General features: G+C 43.1%; 1 protein-coding gene across 7 annotated transcripts in view; it reads right to left on the bottom strand.

Moving 5' to 3' along the window:
- Positions 1–22,427, bottom strand: part of camta1a (calmodulin binding transcription activator 1a) — a 298,102-nt gene that overhangs the window by 14,614 nt on the left and 261,061 nt on the right. For 6 of the 7 annotated variants that reach the window (XM_065961236.1, XM_065961230.1, XM_065961231.1 and 3 more), the window contains 4 exons: positions 17,774–17,914; positions 14,855–17,157; positions 13,166–13,292; positions 12,528–12,662 (listed from right to left, as the gene is read on the bottom strand). In XM_065961236.1, coding sequence (XP_065817308.1) covers positions 12,528–12,662; positions 13,166–13,292; positions 14,855–17,157; positions 17,774–17,914 — 2,706 coding nt within the window. The remainder of the gene's footprint in view (positions 1–12,527; positions 12,663–13,165; positions 13,293–14,854; positions 17,158–17,773; positions 17,915–22,427) is intronic. The other variant, XM_065961234.1, reaches the window with a different exon arrangement.

The raw sequence follows: 22,427 nt of genomic DNA on the forward strand, positions 1-22,427 counted from the left end.
CTTTGCTATTTACTTGCACAAACAACAACCCTGTGTTCTGACAAGACAAATTATTACACAGTATGCACCACAAGGTGCACCAAATATGTTGCTCTGAGTCACAGATATCTGGGGCTTGACTTATTGAGGCATACATTTTTTAGGAACAAATTAAAAGTCTATTTCTGAGATACTGCAAAGCTGATGTCAAGTTAATATCCTAATTTCAGATGTGACACTAAGCCCTTATAATCATTATAAATCTCCCCATAATGTGAAAGAAAACAATAGCATCAATCATTAACTTCATCAAAAACAATTGGCTTTACTAAAATTACCTCCAAAGCCCCATCAATCATTTGCTAATGGCTGCCATCACTAAACTCCTGCCTCCATCCCTCCTGCAGCACTCAAACACAGCCCCAGCAGTCTTATATGGGTCGAACGATCAGCCAATGAGTGGGGACCTGTTAAATGTGTCCACCCTTTCACAAAGGGCTTCAGTCATGCTCCAAGGGGGAATGTACAGCTGAAGGCCCTCTCCAGCTGATTAAGTACATACTATTATGGCCAAGGAGTCACAGTCTGCCCCCATTCCATGTGCATGTATGGTAGGAGGACTAAGAAGCTGTAAGTACACAATCAATCATGACTTAGACCTCTCCAGAGTCCTTGAAAAATTCAGTTTTTCCATACATTAAGATGAATGGAGGCGTAGAAGACCTCAGAGCACTACATGCTTTTTGGGAGGCAATTTTTTTTTTTTTTTTACACTGTGACAGTAAGAGTAGTTTTAGGAGGTGTTATTTTCTATTTTAAGTTTTCAGCATTGCTTGGGAAATAGTACACTATTTTTCTTCATTAACAAACTGGCTCAGAAAATGTAAGAAGGCGGGAGTCTATGCCAGAGACAAGATCCAACAAGTGAGATCAAATTATTGGTTTAAACAAATCATAAGACAATAATGTAGGATGGATGCCAGTTGAAAGAAGGAAGGGGGAAAACACGGGCCAGTTTAAGTCCAAGGGCTTAGGTGAGTCCAATAAGCTAAAGAGCCTATTAATCCTGATCCTTTAACTACTATAGAAACTGAATTTGAGTTACTGATATCAAAACCTACCAAACACAAAAAACACTGCAATTTAAACCTGTTACAATAATTGCTTTAAGACATTTAAGAAACCCCCTAAAAACACTCATCTATCAACACCTGTCAGAGTTACTGCACTCAAACACACATACACACAAAACCACACACACAAAGTATGCCGTGTGCAGACAGTGAAATGGGATGGGCACAGGGAGCCCACTGCAGCAGGGAGTATAGAAGACTGCATTAGCATTCCCCATTTAGCCACTATGAGGCCGTTTCTGTGGCAACCTGCTGCCGAGCGGTAACTAGGCGACAGGAACATGGCTGTGTCTGTATGGTCTGCCTGCGTGCTATTGGCTTATTGATGAAGGGGAGGAGAAGGACTCCAGGAAAAAGAAAAGAAAAACGGAGCGACAAAGACAAACAATGAAAAAAATAGAGTCCATAAATCTTCTGTCCTTTGCTTTTGTGTACTCGGCCTACTCTCTTTTTACGGTGTTGACGCCGCAGGTAGGGACCTAATGACTGTAAGTGGGGAGTCTTCACAGCACGACCTGGTGACATTTGTGCTTTATGGTAGCTTGGCAGTCATGGCTCTCCATGGAGAGCAACTGTCACAGTAAGACCTCCTATAAGCCACAGGAAAAGAGGTCAAGTAAGTGCTATCATCGGACAGAAAAACATAATGTCACAGGCGGCTAAATTACTGCTCTCAGTGACAACATGGTGCACTGTGAATAATGGACTTAGAGGACAACACTGAGGTCTCTGACTCCAAATCCCTGTCTACATGGGCCTGCTGTCAGATGAACAGAGTGTTTGCAGGATCCATCTTTAACTGTATCAACACTCTGACTTGTGAAAACGGGCGAGGTGAAGACTTAAGAGCTCGTTCAGGACAGAGTCCCCGAGTCAGAAGAGGAGTCAGAGGTGTGAGATAGGTCACAGCACTACAACCTGACTCTGTACAAGGATATGCTCCCCCCTGTCTTTTGGCTGACATGGGGGGAAAGACTTAGACAGAGGGATGGAGAGAGAGAGAGAGAGAGAGAGAGAGGGGATAGTTAGCGGTAGGCTGACATGTCTTTGTTCAGACCCAGTGCTGCAGTGTGCTGCAGTGCAGATGATGTCATCTCCACCTGCTGCCTGCTGCTCCAAATGCGATACACGTCCACTGCAGAGGGAGGATGGGGGGAGAGACGAGTGGGAGGGCAGAGGGAGGATACGTGGAAGGGGAGCAGCCAAACAGAACTGTAATAACACGGTGACGCTGCAGACGCCCTCCCACTTCTCTGGTTTACTCCCTTGTGACGGTGTGTGGCGGCAGTCGTGGTCACTCTCACACATGTAGAGCAGACTGTGACATGCTATTTAAAAAAAATCAGTGGGCACAAGATGAGGTAGAAGACTACTTTTTATATTTACAACACCCGGACGGCAGTTGATTAGACTATTTAAATCTAAACTTCCAGCTGTCATGACCAAAATATGCCTTCTAAAGCCAAGACCAAGTCCAGTTTCCCCACTGGTGGAGATGTAATGTACTCTCCACTTCGCTTTCTGTGCGGCTTCTCCCTGCAGGATTTGAACCTTTGCTAACTATCCAAGGAATATTAGATATGAAGAATCCAAAAGGAAGGGAGAAATCTTCCCATTCCATAACAAAAACATTCACTTATCTTCCTGTTTTATCAATTCGCTCAAACTTCCACCTTTCTGAATTCTTTAAAGTGGAGTGTCAGGCATCTTGTGACACTTAATTTATTAAGAAAAGCTGAGAGAATAATTAGTGATGCACTTTTGTTTCTATAGTCTGATACGTAAAGTGGAGCGTGCCTTTTTTAACGGTGAATACCGTGAAACAGAGAATGCCCAATAATGACCTGACTTGTCTCCATTTAAAAGCGAGAGGAAAACCTTTCACCTCTGGGACAAGAGCCTGGATGGGAAAACACCTCATTTCTGTCCTTTTAATAAAGCAACAGTTGGCCCCACTATAAAGGGAACACCACATCAAGACAGTGAAATAACACCTAATTATACTCTGCTACAAAAGGACTTGAACTTTTATGACCTATAACCCAAATGAGTAATTTTGTCACTCGCTGTGGGGCCGACGCTCATTAGAATAAATGACTGGTGTTGTGATGGGACACAGCACATACTGGCCCAGGGCCTGGTCCCTTATACTGATGAAGAAAATGGGCCCCATGTGGAAGACACTTCTGCACAAGACCCATAAGCACAAGTGCTGCAGAATAATTTCTATATGATAAAACTAGAGCCTGTTCCCTGTATGGTCAGTATTGTGCCTCTGTTGGTGATGACAGAAGTGTTATAATGGCTCTGCATTCTCGTTGTCATGATACCACAATTTTAAACTTTGATACTAAAAATAAAAGCATATCTGTTTTGATACCACAACAAAAAAATAGAAATAGGACTCTGAGGTATCCATTATTGGGTAATTTTTAGTTTTGAAAGACCAACAATTGCAAGCAAATTCCTGCAAACTGTCTAAATTGTGAAAATACCAAACGTTGCCAGTGTATTTGTACAATGCTCTCTGTCTGTTGTCTGGAAGATACATAATTGTTGCATCCCTATGAGATGCCAAAAGGATTTGAGAAATGCCAGCATTTGCAGCTCTGTGATTTAGAATAGACCACCGCTGCTCTCAGGAGCTTTGGGTTACAATATGACTGAAATTTTGTAAAGCTCTGGTTGTTTTCGATACGAACTGTCAACAAAATATGGAGATTTTATCATTTGGTGTCATAGTTTCCAAAAAAATATATCTAAGTACTTTGTTTGATGGACATGCATGTCCAGCACAGCACAGGACCCATAAGGATTTTAACACAGCCAGGTCATGTGTGATGTGTCTCTTTAAGGGACAAAGCAGCAGCTCCTCATGGGACAGGCTTATATACAGACAGTTAGAGGAAGGAAGGAAGGACAGGGCTGTTTATTGATACCCAGTGGAGCGCAGTGGGAGAGAGAGAGAGAACAGGCTGAAGGGAGGAAGAGGACAGCAGGAGGGATCACAGGTAGAGAAAAGGTCAAGGGTGAAAAGAGATGAGAAGAGATGAGAAGGCAGGAGTTGGGTTATTAATACGGGGGAAGTTCCCACAAAGTGTGGAGTGACATCTTAAATCCTCACTTCTGAACCTCTTCTTGCGTTCATGCCAATCAAGTTCGGTGCTGGACCTCATTAGCTCTCTGCAGACAGTCAACTTTACATGCAAGTCAGCCATGAGAGCGGAGGGCAACCTCCCTCTGGGTCTGTGTGTCAGCTGACTGACAGGGGCTGGTATTTGTGACCGTGCAGAGGAAGGGGCCAGGCCATCTGGCAGCAGCCCTCGCAGCTGGAACACATGGTCGACTGTTGATCAAAGACCATCTTTACTTTGACACGGTCTAATGACTGGTTGTGACTTTCTTCTGTCTACTTTTCCTTTTATTCTTGTTAGCAGAGTGCTACCACAAGAGCTAAACTTAATGAACAATAACATTGTCAGTAACACAGATATCTTTCTTTAACCCAATTTGTTATTATGGCATCGAATCTATTTTAAGACAGCATGTATCCATCCATCTGCTATACGACTTATACTGTTCAGGGTCGCGAGGGGGTGGGGCGAGAGGAAAAGGTTCACCCTGGACAGTGTGTCAATCAATCACAAGGCTAGCACACGAGAAACAGAACAGAAACAGAATGCATTCACATTCACACTTGAGTAATAAGACTGTTGAATACATCTAACCACTAAGTCTTTTGACTGGAAAAAAAACCTCAGATCCAATGAGAACTCAAGCTAAAAACAAGAAAAAAAATCATCCCAGATCACAAAAAGAAAAAATTGTATTTGCTATTCAAATAATTCCAAAGACATCACTTCTTTTTCTCTCTGACGATGACCATGTTTTGTGCATTAGTGGGCAAATGATTGTACATCTTTACTAGTCTTGCACACAACCATTTACAACGATTGCACCCTATAGACAACAGCAGAAATCTTCAAAACATAAGACAATCAGTTTAGGAGTCAACTTTTTGATTTTAGGACCCAGCACTCAGAGAGTGAGATAGCCAGATGAATGCACAACTATAAACCTTATCGTAAGTGTACGAATATACTACAATAGGAACACATGGAAAATGCACTATTAAGAGGCACTGCATGCAGTCGGACAAATCTGTCTCAGCGCTGCATCCACAGAGAATTTATTTGAAAGCATGTACAACAGTTTAATAACCAAAAACAAAGGTCATAATGCTTGAATGATACTATTTTGTTCTGTTTTAAAGGTGAAGCAGCTCCTAACCTACTGGCATTTGTCCAGTTATATAGGTCAATATGAGTACAGTCTGAATGCTGAATAGATACATTGTGTCACATTGGAGTTAAAATGCCAAGAGTGCACACCATGGGGATTTACTGTCACCTGCTATCACACTAATAGAGTGATACAGTATCGGCTTTTTGTCTTGGAGAGCAGGGTGGTTAGATTATTTTCTATAGATGTTCAATTGATACAGTAACAAGTACATATCATTAGCCTCTTATTTGCATAAGTAACTATATACTACCCGACATGTCAGCTGCAGGCAGGAGTGCAAATGAGAGATGAGTGAAGAAATAATTCCAAAGATGAATCAATCTGATACGAAACACAGCAGTCCAAGGGACAGGACGTCTCCACAGCTTTCCATTAATAGTAAGACAACTCAGTTAGACTAAACGCATTCTCAGGATTCTGAGCCGGTTTAGCATTACTAACACACTGATTACTGACAATCTTCAAATAGTTATTAAATGTTTTAGTCTTTTCACATATTGAACATCTATCTGTGGCATTTTTCACTGGAGCAACAAATGTGATTTACAAGTGAGAACCAGCAGGGAAGTGAGCAGAGGCTTAAACTTTGATCTCGATGTGTGATTAAATGCTTGGCTTGAGATTATTTATATAACTCCGTCTACTTTAACTTGGTTTTACGACAACTCAGAGGGATACAAGCGCACAGTCTGACTACACTTGAATTTGACAAGCGAATTAGCAGACTGGTCGAAAAAGCCAAGCAAACTTGCAATATGACATTTAGAAGCACTTCCCCAGGATTGTTTTATTAGTATAATGTTCAATTATAATGAACAAAAGACAGAAATAAAATATGACCATGTGCTGTGTATAGGCAGACTAGAATCTGTCAGCATAGATGTGAACAGTATCATGAATATTTTAAATCAAAGCATAGACAGAGTTTGACTGATGCATAACCTAAAGTAACACTAATGCAACCCACAAACTTTAGCTTTCAAGCTCATGAAAGCCTTAGCTTGACAGGGCCGCCATAAACATCAAATAAGCTTTATGAGGTAGGAATTCATCACATGACTTGCTTTACGTCTACCCTGTTTATCACAGATTTAAATACACTTTAAAATAGTGAACTATAAGTTGAAATAAATGAAGCACCACTAAAGTAAGAAAAGCTCACAACTACCCAAAGCTATAGAATTCTGAAACAGAAGTCAACAAAAGTAAGGTTATTGTATGTGAGGTCACTCCTAATTAATTGTGAAACATAAACAGCAAACAAGAAACGAACTCCTTCTAAATAATTGATTCTCTTTAAATGATCCTGTCTCTTTTAAACTTTGTGTGGTGTTACCTATCACCTCAAGGTGTAAGCATTCCCACATCACCACTGATGTTACTAGTACTACTATTTTCACTTTGCACACTTCATTATTACTGCTACTGGTACAAGTAAAAACTTCTACAGTATCACAAATCAAAATGAACCAATAATACAGATTTGTTTTATATTACCGATTAAATGAAAGGACTAGTAGACTAAAGGACTTTCCTCAACTAATACCAATGATAGATAGACAGATAGATAGATAGATAGATAGATAGATAAAGACCTTGATTTAAAGTTGAAATGGCTAAAGGGATGTAGACCCTGCTAATAAAACATTATCATACTTATTTATGTATTCAAGCAACTGCAACAAGCACACAACTAAGTACTACTGTATTGCTAACATGTTTAGATTTGGCAAAAAACACATGTTTTATGTCCTTAGATCAAGATACAAACTGCTCAAAGTGCTGACAAACTACACTAAGAAAACAAGTCTGCATTAAAGTGGACACAAACTAGCCACACTAGGCATGCTACAGTGACTGCATATGACTCAGACCTCTGTTCAGGTATTGTACATTCGGAAGCAGTGTGGTGATTCATGCAACTTTTTTCAAAAGATATTAAACAAGACTTTGCAACTTTGTATTGATGTGTTTTTTTTTTTTTTACTTTTAAGAGACACCAATGTGGGAAATGTATTTCTTTAGACACCCTGAATATAGGAAAACTTCAAACTTCAAAGACGAGCAACAGGTACATACATGCATTTCTGCTGTTCTCTCACTTTTAATAGTATGATAATTGTAAAAGGGATAACCAAAGTAAAGTTTGGGAACTAAACGGGGTGAAAGGGAAGTCGCTGTTCACAGATCGGTGGTGCTGAAACGCTGAGAAGCAGCAGCACACGCACAGGATAACGGTAACAACGTGTTGTTTTATTCCTCCTCTAAATCGTCAAGTCGGACAGTGCTGTTGATAAGGTCGACTCTGACACTCTGAAAACACAACCGTGACAATACAGCACAAGACGATTTAACCGACAACGAGCAGCACGAGGAGCACGAGGAGCACGAGGAGCACTCAGTGATGCGACAACCCCTCTGCGCTATAGCAACATACCACACTTTCAACAACACGTGAAACAGCTCCAGCAGCTGCACATTTCAGGACACCAGCTGTAGACACTGTAACTGCATATTTCAACCGACTTACACTACTCAGTAAAAGTCGTGAATCGTTGACTTGTTAAAGCATGGGTCGCTAAAAGTAGAAAGACTTTGAAAACTGAGCAGGAGAGCACTAGGCTATGTGCACTGGGCTGTTTAAAAAATGCTTGGAAAGCTACAATATATGTTTGAGCTTCTGCTGTATCCTCTTTTGAAGGCAATCTTGAGGAGTCTTGTCGTGAGTAAGGAGTTAGCCGGGCTACTTTTTAATGTCAACGCTCTGCAATGAGGCAGAGTCACCACGAAATGCTGGAGAAATCACGTCAAAACAGACGATTTATTTTTGAACTCCCCTGCAGCAACATAGCTTTAACTTTGCTAAACGGATACACATTAAGTTAGCATGCGGTGTGATCAAAGAAACGTGAAAGTCCAACTTCTTACAACACACACGAGAGCCGCACAGAAATAATCAAATAAAAATGAAAGCAGCCCAAACACAACATAAACACCAAACAGCACAGCACTACAGCCATAGGGTTGAACTTAACACTGCTAACCTTCTATTTTATTTTCCATTGGAAGAGTCCACCTCAAAGCCAAAAAAAAAAATATGCTGCCCCTTTTGTGTTTTAAGAGACGCAGGTGTCATTCACTGGCATCCTGACCCCATGAAGTCCAACCAAAAGAAAGCACTCAAATTGCAGTTTAGCCTCTTCAGCCTGACGGTCAGACTACTGCATGATGTTAGACGGAGAAACAAGAAAAATATAAATCCTTATTATAGCCTGAATCTCAATCTCAACACAGCACTCGTCAACAATAGAACAAAGTGAGAGAAGAGAGCGACGTGAGGAGAGAGAGAGAGAGAGAGAGAGAGAGAGAGAGAGAGAGAGAGAGACAGAGAGCGAGAGGAAGACCACTCACTACTCTTCTTCCTCTAATAGCCCCCTCCTCCTCCTCCTCTCCACTTGTTTCACCTCACACACATGCACACTTTTCCTTGTGTTTCTAGTAGTCGGCAGCCTGCAGTAAAATGACAAAATACCGCTGCTAGGAGACGTAGTGCGCACGTGCCGCCGGTAAACAGACGCCCTAATTCCCGTTTGCCGCCTTCTCCTCACGCCGTTTTCTTGCTCCTTAAACCTCGACCCCCATATTGTTATAATTTTTTTTTTTTTTTTGCATGAAATACTTCTAATGAAAAGTATTGTTAGCGATATACTTCTTTGCTCGACGCATATTCATTCGGTTGAATTTTTCGCCTGCACGGATCCAAGTCTCTCTCCGCTCACCGGAGAGAGTCAGCACAGCCGTCAAACAGATAACAAGACTCGCGCGCACCCGGTCCAGCTGACGTCTGAAACTAAATCTTTGTCTGTTTGCGGTAGTTCACCATGTTTACCCAAACACGCCCACTCCTCTGCTCCTGCATTGTGTGTGTGTGTGTGTGTGTGTACACGGTCTGCCGTTTGTCACGCCGGTGGAGTCAGACTCAGTGCTCCGGTCTCTCCTCTACACTCCTCTAACAGTCTGTCTGACGCTATGCGGGGCTTGTTATTTGGCCAGACCCCAGCGAACCTCTCTCGGATCGGGTCGTGGGATCAGAGCTCAGGGGCTTATTGGGGCGGACTGAAGAAAGGTTCTGCAGCTCCGGCAGCTTTTTTTTTTTCTGTCCTGCCCATGGCTCCGTACCTGCAGTGCTGCAGAGAAAAGCGCCCCTTCCCCCACTCTGCATTATGACAAATCAAGGCAGGCAGGCAGCTGTGCCATTAGCACATCATAGCACAGCGAGTCTTCCGTGGGAGAACAAACTCACAGAACCGTATAGCTCATCCGCTGCAGACTTTATGTTGCACGTATGGCACGTAATGTTAATGCCTAGTTAATCAGGTGACTGAGTATAAGAGGTAAGTAAGCTACCTGTAGTCACCTTAGGTCGTTGGAATCTAGGCACACTAGTGTTTTAAAAGTGGTAAGCTAAGGAAAGCTATCATTATGAGTCAGTTGTGCATCACCTCCTTCTTTCCTGTTGTGCTTTGAGACGTTGGACATAACCGATTAAATGTATCCTACCCTACTTCTGAAAGGAGTTATATGTTTAAGATATCAGAGTGGAAACTGGGCATTTCTGTGATCAAAGGGGTTAAATAAAGTCAAACAGTCAATCATCTACATCTCCGAGATGACAGTCAGTCTTCTGTTTTTAACCCTCATGCAGTTTGAAGTCGCTGTCCTTCATGCGGTGGTCCTGAATTTGGTCGTGTTCTATAAGTACACTTAAATGTTACAGTAGAAAATGTCCTTTCCAATCCTTGTGATATGACTTACCCTCGCCTGTCAGTGTCACAAACAGGTAAAGGTGCACACATAAGTCACCCATTCACCATAACATAGAATTGCATTAGTATAACTAAAAATAACCGTAACACATGATCTCTCTGTTTGACCTAATAGTTGATTTTAAGATTGACCTTTTCTTATTGTAGGAACTAAATACACCAGTAGCTGGATAGCTGGATGTAGAATACATAAATCTTACCCTAGAATACGAGGGGAAAATCCCTTTTTAAAAGTGAAAATATAATAATTTTTCATTGTCTTCTTTCTTACATAGGAAAGTGCTGCTTGCTTTGGATCTCAACAGTGAAAGCAGGGAGGTAAGGGGTTAATATAAGTAAGGTAATAGGGTGGGCTGTGTTCTCCCTGAGACAGTCAGCTCCTCCTTAACTGGTTCTGTGAATGGGCCAGTGAGGCAGTAGGGTATGAATGGCGGAGGGATCCACTGGTACTGCTGTGTATGGGAGCCGCCAGCGCTCGATTACTCACTCCCACTCCCTCAAGGGCCGTCTGCAATGCAGCTGTCCTGTGAGCCTGTGCTTCGCCGTGCCCTACTTTATCCTGTCAATGCTCAAGCACTGCAGCAACGCTTCCCGAGAAGCACACACTCATATACACACAAAGACATACACACACACACACACACACACACACACACAATCACTTACATACTCATTACATTCTGGTGAACATGCCTACGGTAGGTCTTCTGACTCACTTGTTTTGAATCTAAACCGAATGGAAATTTGCCAACCCTGCAGCATCTTTTGTTGTGGAGGACCTCTACAGTTAGGATCTACAAAAGCTTTTTACTGTAAGGGAGGGCACAAAGCAATTTTACCATAAACCACAAACACCTCCGTCAAAATCTGTCACAGCTGCAAAACACAATTGGTCTCCTGCTTCTCAGCACAATAAGACAATTAGGCTTTCTTTCACTGAGTTGACCTTAAAAAAAAAAAAAAAAAAAAGCTCCAAATTTGATGATTTTAGGGTATGCATTTTCCAAATTTAGCATATTTAACCCAAAATTATGCAAGATGCCTGATCTGCTATCACACGTAAGATACATCTCATGTCTGTAAACAAACCCAGATCTGTAATGTAGGGAAAAACATTCTTAACATTATACATTATTTTGACCAATTTAAAACAAGTAATGTTGGTATGCTTCACTCCGACCTTTTCCATGTCCACACAATGAGGGACAGGGCTACATCAGAACAGCAGAAATATCTCTGCCTCTGTTAAGGTCAACTTATCCTTTCTTTGGCTATGTCATTCCATGAATGTGTTTCCATAAAGGGTGGTGGGTAATTGTTTGATGGGTTGGCTTCAACTATTAAAATGTCCCTCCAGAATCAAATTCCCACACTTGCCCATCTTAGAAGAGCTGGAAATAAGTGTTTCTCTCAACAAATACCCAACATTAACACAACAAACTTTGAGTATACAGAGTAGAACTAGGCAGTAAGACCAAGTTGATATCACAAATCCATGAGAATATTCAGCTTAAAACAGTCACAATCGGTATCACCCCATAGTTATAATTATTTATCAAACTGATATTAGTTCAGTGCAATTCAATTAGCTAAACTCACTTCCCTCATTTATTATTATTACAACATTTTGTGACAAGAAATCACAGCAATTTAATTCCAATTATTATTCTCCCCTGCTTTACCGACAACAATGACATAAGGTTCTCCAGGCCCTTCCTTGCAAGCAGTTACGCAATCTCTTCTCACAAACACAAGATTTGATTTAAATCACATTACTCATTGTTCAAGTTCCACCTTTGTGCTCCTGTCAGTGTGATCAATTAAAAGGAGAAACACCAATCCCACAAAATACAACCCAAGTTGACAATAGCGATGATAATAAAATGTCTTTGTTAAATTTTCTAAACAACTGCAAATAAATATAAAACATGTCTTATGTGTATGTGGATGATTAAAAAAATCAGAAGTAACAATTGATCTCTTGCCAGTTTCCTCTTCATTTAACAATATCCTCCAGACATTACGGCTCCGGGGAAGCTGATTTGGAAGTCAAACCAAATGAGATAAAAACAGAGGCGATAGGATTTGCAATGCATGATGGTTTAGCGGGTCATTAATCTAACTTCACAAAATGACTCCCATCAACACAGATTTGGAGAGCCAAATAGAAAAACTAGGAGTCACATACGGCAGCAAAGAGGACAGAGGACACCACTGAGAAGGTACAGATAGAAGGAATCAGGGCGAGGGACTGGAGCAAGTGTAAAATTGAGGAGGGACGTACCATCCAGTGAGAGCCAGTCGTGCTGAGATGATGGCAGTGAAGGGAGAGCGCGGGCCTTGTACTCAAACACCACAGAGTTGGAGATGATCTGGTTACTGATGGCCACCTGCAGCGTCACCAGACCTGTGTCATGAGCTGGAGAGGGAGGGGATCAAGTCAGTCATTACATAGAAGAAGTAAACATTTTGTAGCGACTGGTAAAACTTTCCATGTACAATTTATATTGGTGTAAACAAAATGTATGGTTTAAATAAGATGCCTACATTTGGATTTATTGATTAACATAGATTCACATCATTAGAGGGATTCCCCTGACACATCTGGCTTGACCAGCTTCATCTTTAATTTGTGTACATCTGTTTGAATAATCTTCAGCAGCATTTGATGCAGGCCTTAAGGTCTAACACAACCATCGTTACAAAAATGTATCAAGTATTCAGCTTTTGACTCGTTTGCATAAATAACTCGGCATCATTGTAAATGAGGGTCACCTTCAATTATCTCTCTGAAAACTAAAGGTTGATGATGAACTCCAAATGCCAGAATAAAAGTTGAATGCACAAGCAGCAACTCCAGTGTTTCAGGAATGATGTGATTGTTGTTGTAACCCCTTTCTAGTTTTTGATCTCCTGTGTTACCTGGGCAGTAGCAGCGCAGCACTCCTGGTTGGATGAGAGAGGCTGGGACTGAAATCTGGTCAAACAAGCAGCTGTAGTTTGAGCTGGCCTCCTGCCAGGGCCCAGTTATCAGCACCTTTACTCCACCCTGAAAAACAGGACAGACTCATAACACACCGGCCAGGTCGGGTTCGAGTGCCCTGGATAACATTCTTTGTTTTGTCCTGCCATCTAGTGGGCAAAGGCAAGAACAACACCAAGCAAAGTGAGCCCCTTATACTGATCTCTGCTGCCACCATGTGGATTAGCCAGATCAGTTCAATACAACCTTTTTCAAAGACACTAAATAAAGGCTAATGCTACCCCTCAGAGGTGGAAAGAAGGTATTACTGCTGACAGAAAACTTGTGCTGAGGAGACGATGCATTACATAATCTATTATAAAACAAGGAGAATATGCTGCACACCATACAAAGAGTCTTGGTAAAACATTACAGGAAAACACACTCAGAAGTCAGAATCCCTTCCTAAATGCTTCAACCATTCTTGTCTACCTGCATAAAATCTCTTTTGTATTAAGTTGCCTTTATATTTAAATATTTACCAGCAGCTACATGTTATTATCCTATGGATTTATAAGAAGACACAAAGGAAACTCGCTTACTAAATGTCTCTGTTTGTTCCCTGTGACTGGTGATTTCTTTTTTTAAAGTGCTACTAAATAATTTTCAGACCAGCAAACTTTTGAGTCCTGATTGCTTATGTTACGATCGTCTTATCGTCACACTCAATGTTACAGCATGGCCAAGTGATATAGTTTATTCTGGGCCTCCAAATATGTAAAGCATCACCTCAGTCATGACTGCAAAACCTTTTCCAACTTTGATCTGAAGCTGGACTTTTTAGACTTTTTGGCTGTTCAGAATAATGAAGTTGATATCTGACGTAGTAGGACAACAAATCTTAAGTTATTCTGATCGAGCAAAATCTGACTCTTTGGCATTGCCCCAAGAAAGTTCCAATGACAAGAGGACAGGGAATAAAACCCAGGGCAGAATTGTCTGCACATGAATAATTGATACCAATGAAGATGACCCTTTATCTCAACAACAAAGCTTCAGTTATCTGGGTTTTAGCTGCTGCAAGAGGAGTTCAGTGCTTGAATTATACTGAAACAGTGTGTGTTTGTGTGTGTGTATGTGTGTGTGTATGTGTGTGTGTGTGTGTGTGTCATAACCACAATTGTACTTGACAAAATTAAAACAGTTATCAGCTGCCTGTTGAAAGAAATGAAAACAAAACTAGTTTTAATGTTTAAAATAAAATGTTTCTAATTGTATTGTCCTTAGCTTATAAAGAGTCTATCGAGTTAGAGATGACACTAATCATAAAGAAGGAAATAACATTAACAATTCATTGTCAGTTCAGTCAAGATGTCAAAGATCTAACTCTCTATTACTGAAGCCACTTACTGGGAAGAGAAACTTCCATTGAATTGAATACTTGACAATTCAATGGATACTAACAAAGTAAAGTTTAGTTATTGATTGAATTATTTCGATTTTTACATGAGTCAACTTGAATTTAATACAAATGAAGTATTTTAGATACGTCATTAACAGAGCAATTAGGTTTTTACATGACAAAGAATGATAACCAACAAAAATAAACATTACAAGCATGCAAAAAAAAAAAAAATCCTGTTACCCACCTCAGGATAGGACCATTCAGGCGAGTAGTCAGTGACCATGAAGAGGCGGCCTGTGGCCTGAAGCATCCCCAGAGCCCCTTGAGCAACAGCTGCAGACACAACCTCTGCTACATTCATGTAGGACAATGAGCCTGCCTCTCCTGTGTTTCCCCCTGCACCAGCCCCCCCATTCAGAGACTGGGGGCTGCAGCAGGGCTGGAGGCAGAGCTCTGAGGGGTTGTAGCCAGAGCCCCTGGCCCCTCCGTCCTCTTGGCCTTGCTGGGGCGGTCCACCGGCTGCATTCTGACTATCTGAGCTGTGTGATGTGACCAGTTGGTGAGCATACATGGCCCCTCCGGCTGACATTGTGGTTCCACTGGCATCCACTGAGATGAAGTCGTTAATAAGGTCAGAAAACTGGTTGCCGAAAGAGATGTCAAAGTGATCCAGACTGATCTCCATGCCTGTCCCTCCTGCTCCTCCATTACTGGCTGCTCCACCCAGACCCTGGTGGGTTCCCACAGTGTTGTAGAGTCCCTGCACCATGCTTGTGCCTTGGAGAAGCGGCTGCAGCTGTTGTTGCTGCTGGGAGCGGCTGCTGCCATCACTGTTGTTGCCATTACGAATTCCTTCTCCTGCACCTCCTGTCCCTCCTCCGCCTCCATCTGAGGACTGCTGCAGGTAGTGATCTGAGCCTCCTCCCTCTCCATTTCCTGCCCCACAGGTTTGAATGTGGTCTCCTGGCTTGAGTAGATTCTCAGCTCCATTCTCATTGGCTCCAGCTTGACCTGAACTCACACTTCCTTGCTGATCCAGACCCACCACCTCCTCATGTTCGGCACCCAAACCAGGAAAGGTGCCCTGGTACTGCAGCAGCTGGAGAGAGCCGGCCTGGCCGGGTGCCTCGGTTGGTGAGCCTCCGTTGCAGTTAGCCCTGTGCTGGGTCTGGTGGGCCTGGTGGTGGTGGTGTAGGTGGCCATTGCTGCCAGGGGAGTCTGTCTTCACCACTTGTAGCCCCATATAAGCTCCAGAGTCATGGGAGTTGTGCTCCATCATGTGTGTTTTCTGGTTCATTCCGGGTCTCCCCTGCTGAGCCTGACCAGTCTGAGAGGCGTCCTGGAGGAAGAAGCTAGGGGACTGATTCTGATGCTGCATATGAGGGCTGGACATGGCCTGACTGTAGCTCACTGCGGCTGCGCTGGAAGTATAGTCCTGCTTGGCATCGATGGCACTGAAATCCATCTGTTCCAGGGTGGTGCTGGGACTCAGACCCCCACCAGAAGGGAGCATGGAGCCTGCTGGATTGAGAGTAAGATTTCCCTGGCCTGAACCAGCACCAGATGACACATTGACCCCGTTACCACAGTTCACTACTGCTCCAACCTGGTAGCCGCTCTCCTTAGCCAGCTGTTGCTCAAAAGACGTGTCTTCCGTCTTGATATTTTTAACCAAAGCTGAGTTGTAGGTATAGGCGTTGTCAGACATGGTGGGGGAGCGCTGCAAACTGCCGTTGGTGCTAACAGAGGAAGATGTGGTTGAAGAGGAGTTGCCTTCTGTCTTCATTGCACTGCCACCATATGTCTGACCTTGTTTGGGGTTGTTTAAGAAGCAATCGGGATCAAAGTTCATATTGGTCTCTGGGATCTTGATGTTTCCAGAGTCCAGACTACTAGAGAGGACCAGTTCCTCAGAAACTCCTCCTGAGGACAGCATGGCCAGACTGTCTCCTGCAGCGTTAGTCCCGGGCTCCCCTACTCCTCCTCCTCCAGGGAAGGCGAATTTATGACGATCAGAGGCAACAGACATCACCAAGCCCTGTGAGGTGGCATCTGCACCCATTAAGTGACTGTTTGGACCCCCAGTGGGAGACATGCTGTAGACAGGGTCTCCAGTGACCTCAGACATGAAGACACTCTGAGACAAGCCGGACATGACAGAAGCCACGTGGCTCATCCCTGTAACCACAGGGCTGTCAGCCATGTCTGGATCGCTGTTGAGGCCGCTGCTGATGGAGACGGGGGAGTTCTGTGTCGTGTCAGGGACCTCCACCTGGTTGGTGGATGACACCTCCGTGCTGTTCTGGTGCAGCAGGACAGGTTTGTGGACTTTGCCGTTGCGTTTCTCCCTGGCGCTCCCCCCTCCCCCTCCTCCCCCGGAGCTTTTGCCTCCACCATGGGCGCTGTGCTCAGTCTTCCCCTCGGACACATCGTTGTTCTGGACTTCAGAGTGAGCGCTGCTGTAACCACCCGAGCGGGGGTCCACTTTAGGGGAGATGATGCGGTGTTTGGCGCTGTTACATTTGTGGTGCACACTGCTTCCTGCACCTGTGTGAGGACAGACAGAGCAAAAGACATTGGGGATTTTGGAAGAGGGGTAACAAACATGACACATATCAAATAAATAATGAACCCAACTGATTTTCATATACTTAAGTTTCTATTTAATAGCAGGGACAAAGAGGGATGATCCGTCAGTTTTTGTATGAACAAGTTTGTGAAAAAAGTATTTTCTTTTCAGGATAATTAAACAGGCCTTTCTTTTTGGCACCCAGTTGATGAGTTATATTTGAAGTTTAGGCTTGTCATTGGAAAAAAAGAAAGTAACAAGGGATTATCCAAAGCAATTTGTTTTAGTGGATCACTGCAACATATTTTTTTCTTGAGTTACAGCCTGAAGTGATATAAGACGGCTAAAAGCATATGATTGATTAGAATATAATTTCAGAACAGCTGGGCTATTTCAGATTTAGCCCTGACAGTTCTCACTAAACAAAAATAAAAAGGCAATAACCCTGAATGAATTTCACAATAAATCACCCAGAAATAAAATACCTCAACCATCTCAATCGACTCTCTAACAATACAACATCTTTAAGGCCAATTGTTGCTATGTCTTTCAATTATCTCTGGACAAACCCCCAGCCCGCTCACTAGCCCTTACCCAGGGTGCCTGTGCAGAGGCAGTTGTGAGTCCGGGGAGGTGGCTTGGTTTGGTGGCTGTCCAGAATCTGTTGCACTAGCTGCTCCACTGAGAAGCCAGAGCTGCTGTTCCCGTTGCTGCAAGTCCACTTGATGCCATGAACTGCCGGGAGAGAGGAGGAGACAGAGACGTCAGCCAGCCCAACAGACCACCAGCCACGCCAACCCCCCGCCCCACCCTCTGGCCACTCTGTCTATCTTCAGGTAAACCTCTTGCTTCTCACTGGATGTTTTTCTGTTGTTTTTTTCCCCCTGAAACTTAAAAGCAATCTGTCGGCTGGCCTTAGGTCAAATGGTAAAGTAGTTCCATTAGTGAAAAGTGATTGGCAAAGCCTTCCATTTAGATGTTGCTTAAGTACAGAGGATTTCAAAGTAACTGTGCCTTTTGCCTTCCTGCTTGTATACCATATTCATACAACGGCAATTGTCCCGTAGATACACTGACATAGTTTCAGTGATGTCACCCATTGGTTTCTGAAGTGGAGTTTTGAAACTGAACTATGGTGGTCCCTGTATTGGAAATGCTGTCTCAAACTAACTTTCAGACTACATAGCAACAGGCAGAGCGGTGGAGCTGAGGTGGGCCTTTTGCCTCTACATCTATAAGGGTCCCTACTGTCAGTCAAGTCAGCCACCATACGCATAGCTCGTAGCTGTACTATAATCAAAACAGATTAATTATTTAAAAACCCAACCTCTGTACAGTGTTTAACAATAAAGGCATGAGATATCGAGACCAAAACTGTTCTTGAACCAGGCTGCAAACACATTTATTTTTGTTTAAAAAATGGGCATTTTGACATGGGCTTTTATAGGACTTTCAGCTTTTGCAGCCAGTCTCAAGTTGACACTTGAGGAGCTGCAGTTTTTTTTTTGCACTTCTACATTGGCATCATTTTTCAAATTCAAAGGTTGCCTTTTTGTTAAAACATGTTGGTACTTGAGTTTTCACTTGAGGCTGGCTGCTAAAGCTGGGGGCTCCCCATTAGGTCACATGTTAAAATGTCCACTTTTACAGCAGAATTGAACATATTTACAGCCTGGCTCCAAAAATAGTTTTGATCTGTAAAGCCCATTTCTGTAATATTTAAAAAAGTACAGTGGTACATTTGTTTTTTATAAAGCATATATTTTGATGACGTTCAGGATTAGAGATATGCATATATTTGAACATTTTGGGGCATGGTTACGTTCACTGACAGGCTGGCGTGTTGTAGCTGTTTACCAGGAGGCTCAGCATCGCCCCCTTGCCTGTTACTGTACTAGCTCGATCAAAAGTTAGGGGTAGAGCATTTCCAATATAAGGACCACCATTTTCTCGCTTTTTCTACAGAAACCAATGTTTGATGTCACTGAGACCACCTCCATGTGTTTGATCAAATCTATGGTTCAGTCTGGAAAGTTGGTATGCTGTTTTGCCTTGAAACATAGCGTAGTCTCCCCTGATTTTCACTATGTATTGACTTTTTAGTTGCTGATCAGTCTTGCCAATTTATATGACCTACTACCCAGAATACAGTAGTATGTCATTGTACCAGCATTTGACCTTCCCATCCCTGAGTGTGACACAGAGAAAAATGGCCACCGTGTGTATATACTCAATGTGTCTTGTTTCCTTTGTACAGAATTTAACAGAAGCCTTCTCCAGTCTCCCATCACTGTTAAGTCAAGTCTTCTGTACTCCACTATTGATTCTTGTGTCAGTCTCTGTTGTGCCTCTCTGTGTTCTCCCCTCTGTGAGTACTGATGAAGGTGACAGCAAGCCCACTCCTTCCATCCACCACCCTTCTCCTGACCTGTGACTTCATCCTGACAGGGAAGGCCTCTAGGGAGGACCCTCACCCGCTCCTGCTGCTGCTGCTGCTGCTGCTGCTGCTGCAGCTACAGCGAAGGAAAAAGAGAGGCTTTTTCTCCTGCAAGGCTTCACTCCTTGCCTCCGTCACACCTCGCTAGCAACTCCTAATACTTTTCATCGCTCCGCTTGCCAACCAGCCACCACTTCTGATGAGACAGATAGTGGTTTTAGTGGCTGTAAGGTGGCGGGAGACACCACTGAGTGCTGCAGCGCCTAAAGCTCTCAACCGGAAAAAAAGGTAATATTTCAGAAGTGAAGCATATTTAGACTATCAAGCAAAATCAAGGCCGCTTTAATTCAAGCTCCCTACACTTCAGTACCTCCTTTAGTTAAATATGCAAGAGAGAGGTACATATGAAAAGAGTGAGGTTTGCAGCATGTGTGAAAAACAGCAAGAATTTGCTCAGTGCATATCTGTTTGCATATGAGATAAAAGGAGATGGAAACAGAGAACGCGCGTGAGGATATTGCAGATTGATGAGAGAGCGCTAGTTAAAGCAAAGTGGGAAAAGCTGGGAAACATGATTGGATGACTGGGATAAGGATCTAACTTGAAAGCTTTAAGATCCTTTGGCAGATTACAGGCCGGTCACCAGCAGATGTCAGCAGAACTGCTGTGATTGGGCTTAGATCACAGACAGCTTAGTGTGGCAGGTTGAAGAAAGATAAATACATACATTTTGATCTATTATAAAGTTAGACTATTTCAGATTTTAATCTAGATTGAGTGAGCTGAAAAAAAACCAAATGTTTATCTGGTGTTGTTTTAATTACTGCACAAGTAATTGTGTCTGACCAGAGATCCTTTTAGACCGAGTGGCTTGAGTCACTGCTCACCTCCTGACAGTGTGTAAAGCAAACAGTACAAATTAGATGATGATAGTGATACTGACACTGAGATGAGAGGGCCACAAGCAGACAAAAAGTGACTGTCATGAATCCCCCCTCTGTGACGAAGCCAGCGGGGAAGCTGCAGGACAGAAGAGCATCCATTCAGCTGATCTGACTCAGAGAGGGTGACGGAGCAAAAGCGAGCGCCTACTACAACGGCTTACATCCACCATGTAGTGCCATCCCTATTTGTCCAAACAATCATGTCTTCCCTACACCCTAATCTGATCCCTCATGCCAGTATTGCCACAGCCCTCTTCATTTCGACGGGCGTCACCTCCGGAGGCTCAGGGTTGTTGACGTACAGTTTTCGGCATGTCTGCCTGTCCGCTCGTCTCACTGAGGGTTATGTTCCAAAGCGAACGTGACAGGAGCAGCGCTACAAGGTTTAATCCCAGTGGCAGCGACAGCAGAGGCACCAAACAGCAACCCGGTCACATCATCATCCCGATGACTGGGTCCTGTCATGAGCAGCATCAGACAGGCCTAATGACAAACACAGGACACACGAGTAGACCCGCTTCTAGTTGCCTCTGCACCATTGGGCCTTACATGGGACAGTGGAGTGCAATAGTTTACATGATGGCCAGCCCTGTCTTTCTTAGCTTGGTGTGTTCTCCTCTGCCCCTGTCTTTTTAGCCGAGAGACAGGCCTTCTGTCTGTCTGGGTGTTTGTTAAAGCCGCTCATGCGCTATCTGTCAGCAGGCTAGGGGCGTAGCTGGAAAGAGTGCTGCGTGTTTATAGCATTAGACCAAACGAGTGAATCAAGCTGGCTGCCTTGTCTATGGAGCTGTAGCGTGACTGAGTGGTGATGCTACTCCCTTCACCCCCTTCCTTCTTTGCCTCTTTCTCATCAAACACTGCAGGGCGTTAAGGAGGAAAAGGTCAGACAAGGCCATGTTTTGCAGGGGTTAGATTTTGAACTGCTGTTTGTGTGTGTGTGTGTGTGTGTGTGTGTGTAAATGTGCACGTCTAAGTTTTAGTGAATGTGTTTTTGTCGTAGGTAGACAGAGTAAGCTCAACTGATCCATGAAATCCACACTTTCCCCTTTGTTGTTTTTTTGCTATCATTAGAGGTGTCAAATGGTTTGCGCATTGAAATATTGTGAAGAGAATAACAAAAAGGGAAAAGGGAAGAGGGCAATTATATTGCAAAAAGTTGACAATTTTCTGGCAAACTAACTATTTGACGTTAAACTTCTCCGGCTGACAAAAATCAGCTTGGGAAATAGGAACTGTCATTATATCAGAACATTTTCTTAACACACAGCCTCAAATCCTACTCATGAGTCAGTGTCAAACATACTGTACTTCTTCAATCTTGTATTCTGCAGTCATTCTACAAAGTTTGATGGGTTTTTTTTTTTTTTTTTTAAGTAAATGGGGAATCTGTCCTTCAGATTATCTACATAGCCTCTGAAGGATCATGGAAGTTCTGCTATATGCAGAGACATGCATAGTCTTTGCACACATTTCCCAAAGATATAGGTCAGTCAGAGAAAAAAGTTGAGTGTATGTTAAAAGCTAATGTATAATTTAAGATTAAATAATGCATGGATAATACAGAATGACTTCATCTTAAGTCTTTCCTCTCTACATATGAATGGTTGCTGCCTGACTGTACCACTAGAGGGCAATGTTGCTCCATCCCTGAGCCTGTGTTGACATGCTGGCTGGTCCAGAAGAAAGAGAGGGAACAGAGAGAGGAGAGGAAATACAGAAAGCACAGACAGAAAGCAGTAGAGGGATTTTTTTTTGTACTCTTTATGTTACCCCCTCATGTAGCCTGGCAGCTAGAAGTCATCTCACACTCATCCTCTTTGTCCCAACAACTCCCAAAGTTAATGACTTTACGCATTACTGCAAATGG

Source organism: Labrus bergylta, chromosome 12, assembly GCF_963930695.1.
Source record: "Labrus bergylta chromosome 12, fLabBer1.1, whole genome shotgun sequence".
Taxonomy (NCBI): domain Eukaryota; kingdom Metazoa; phylum Chordata; class Actinopteri; order Labriformes; family Labridae; genus Labrus; species Labrus bergylta.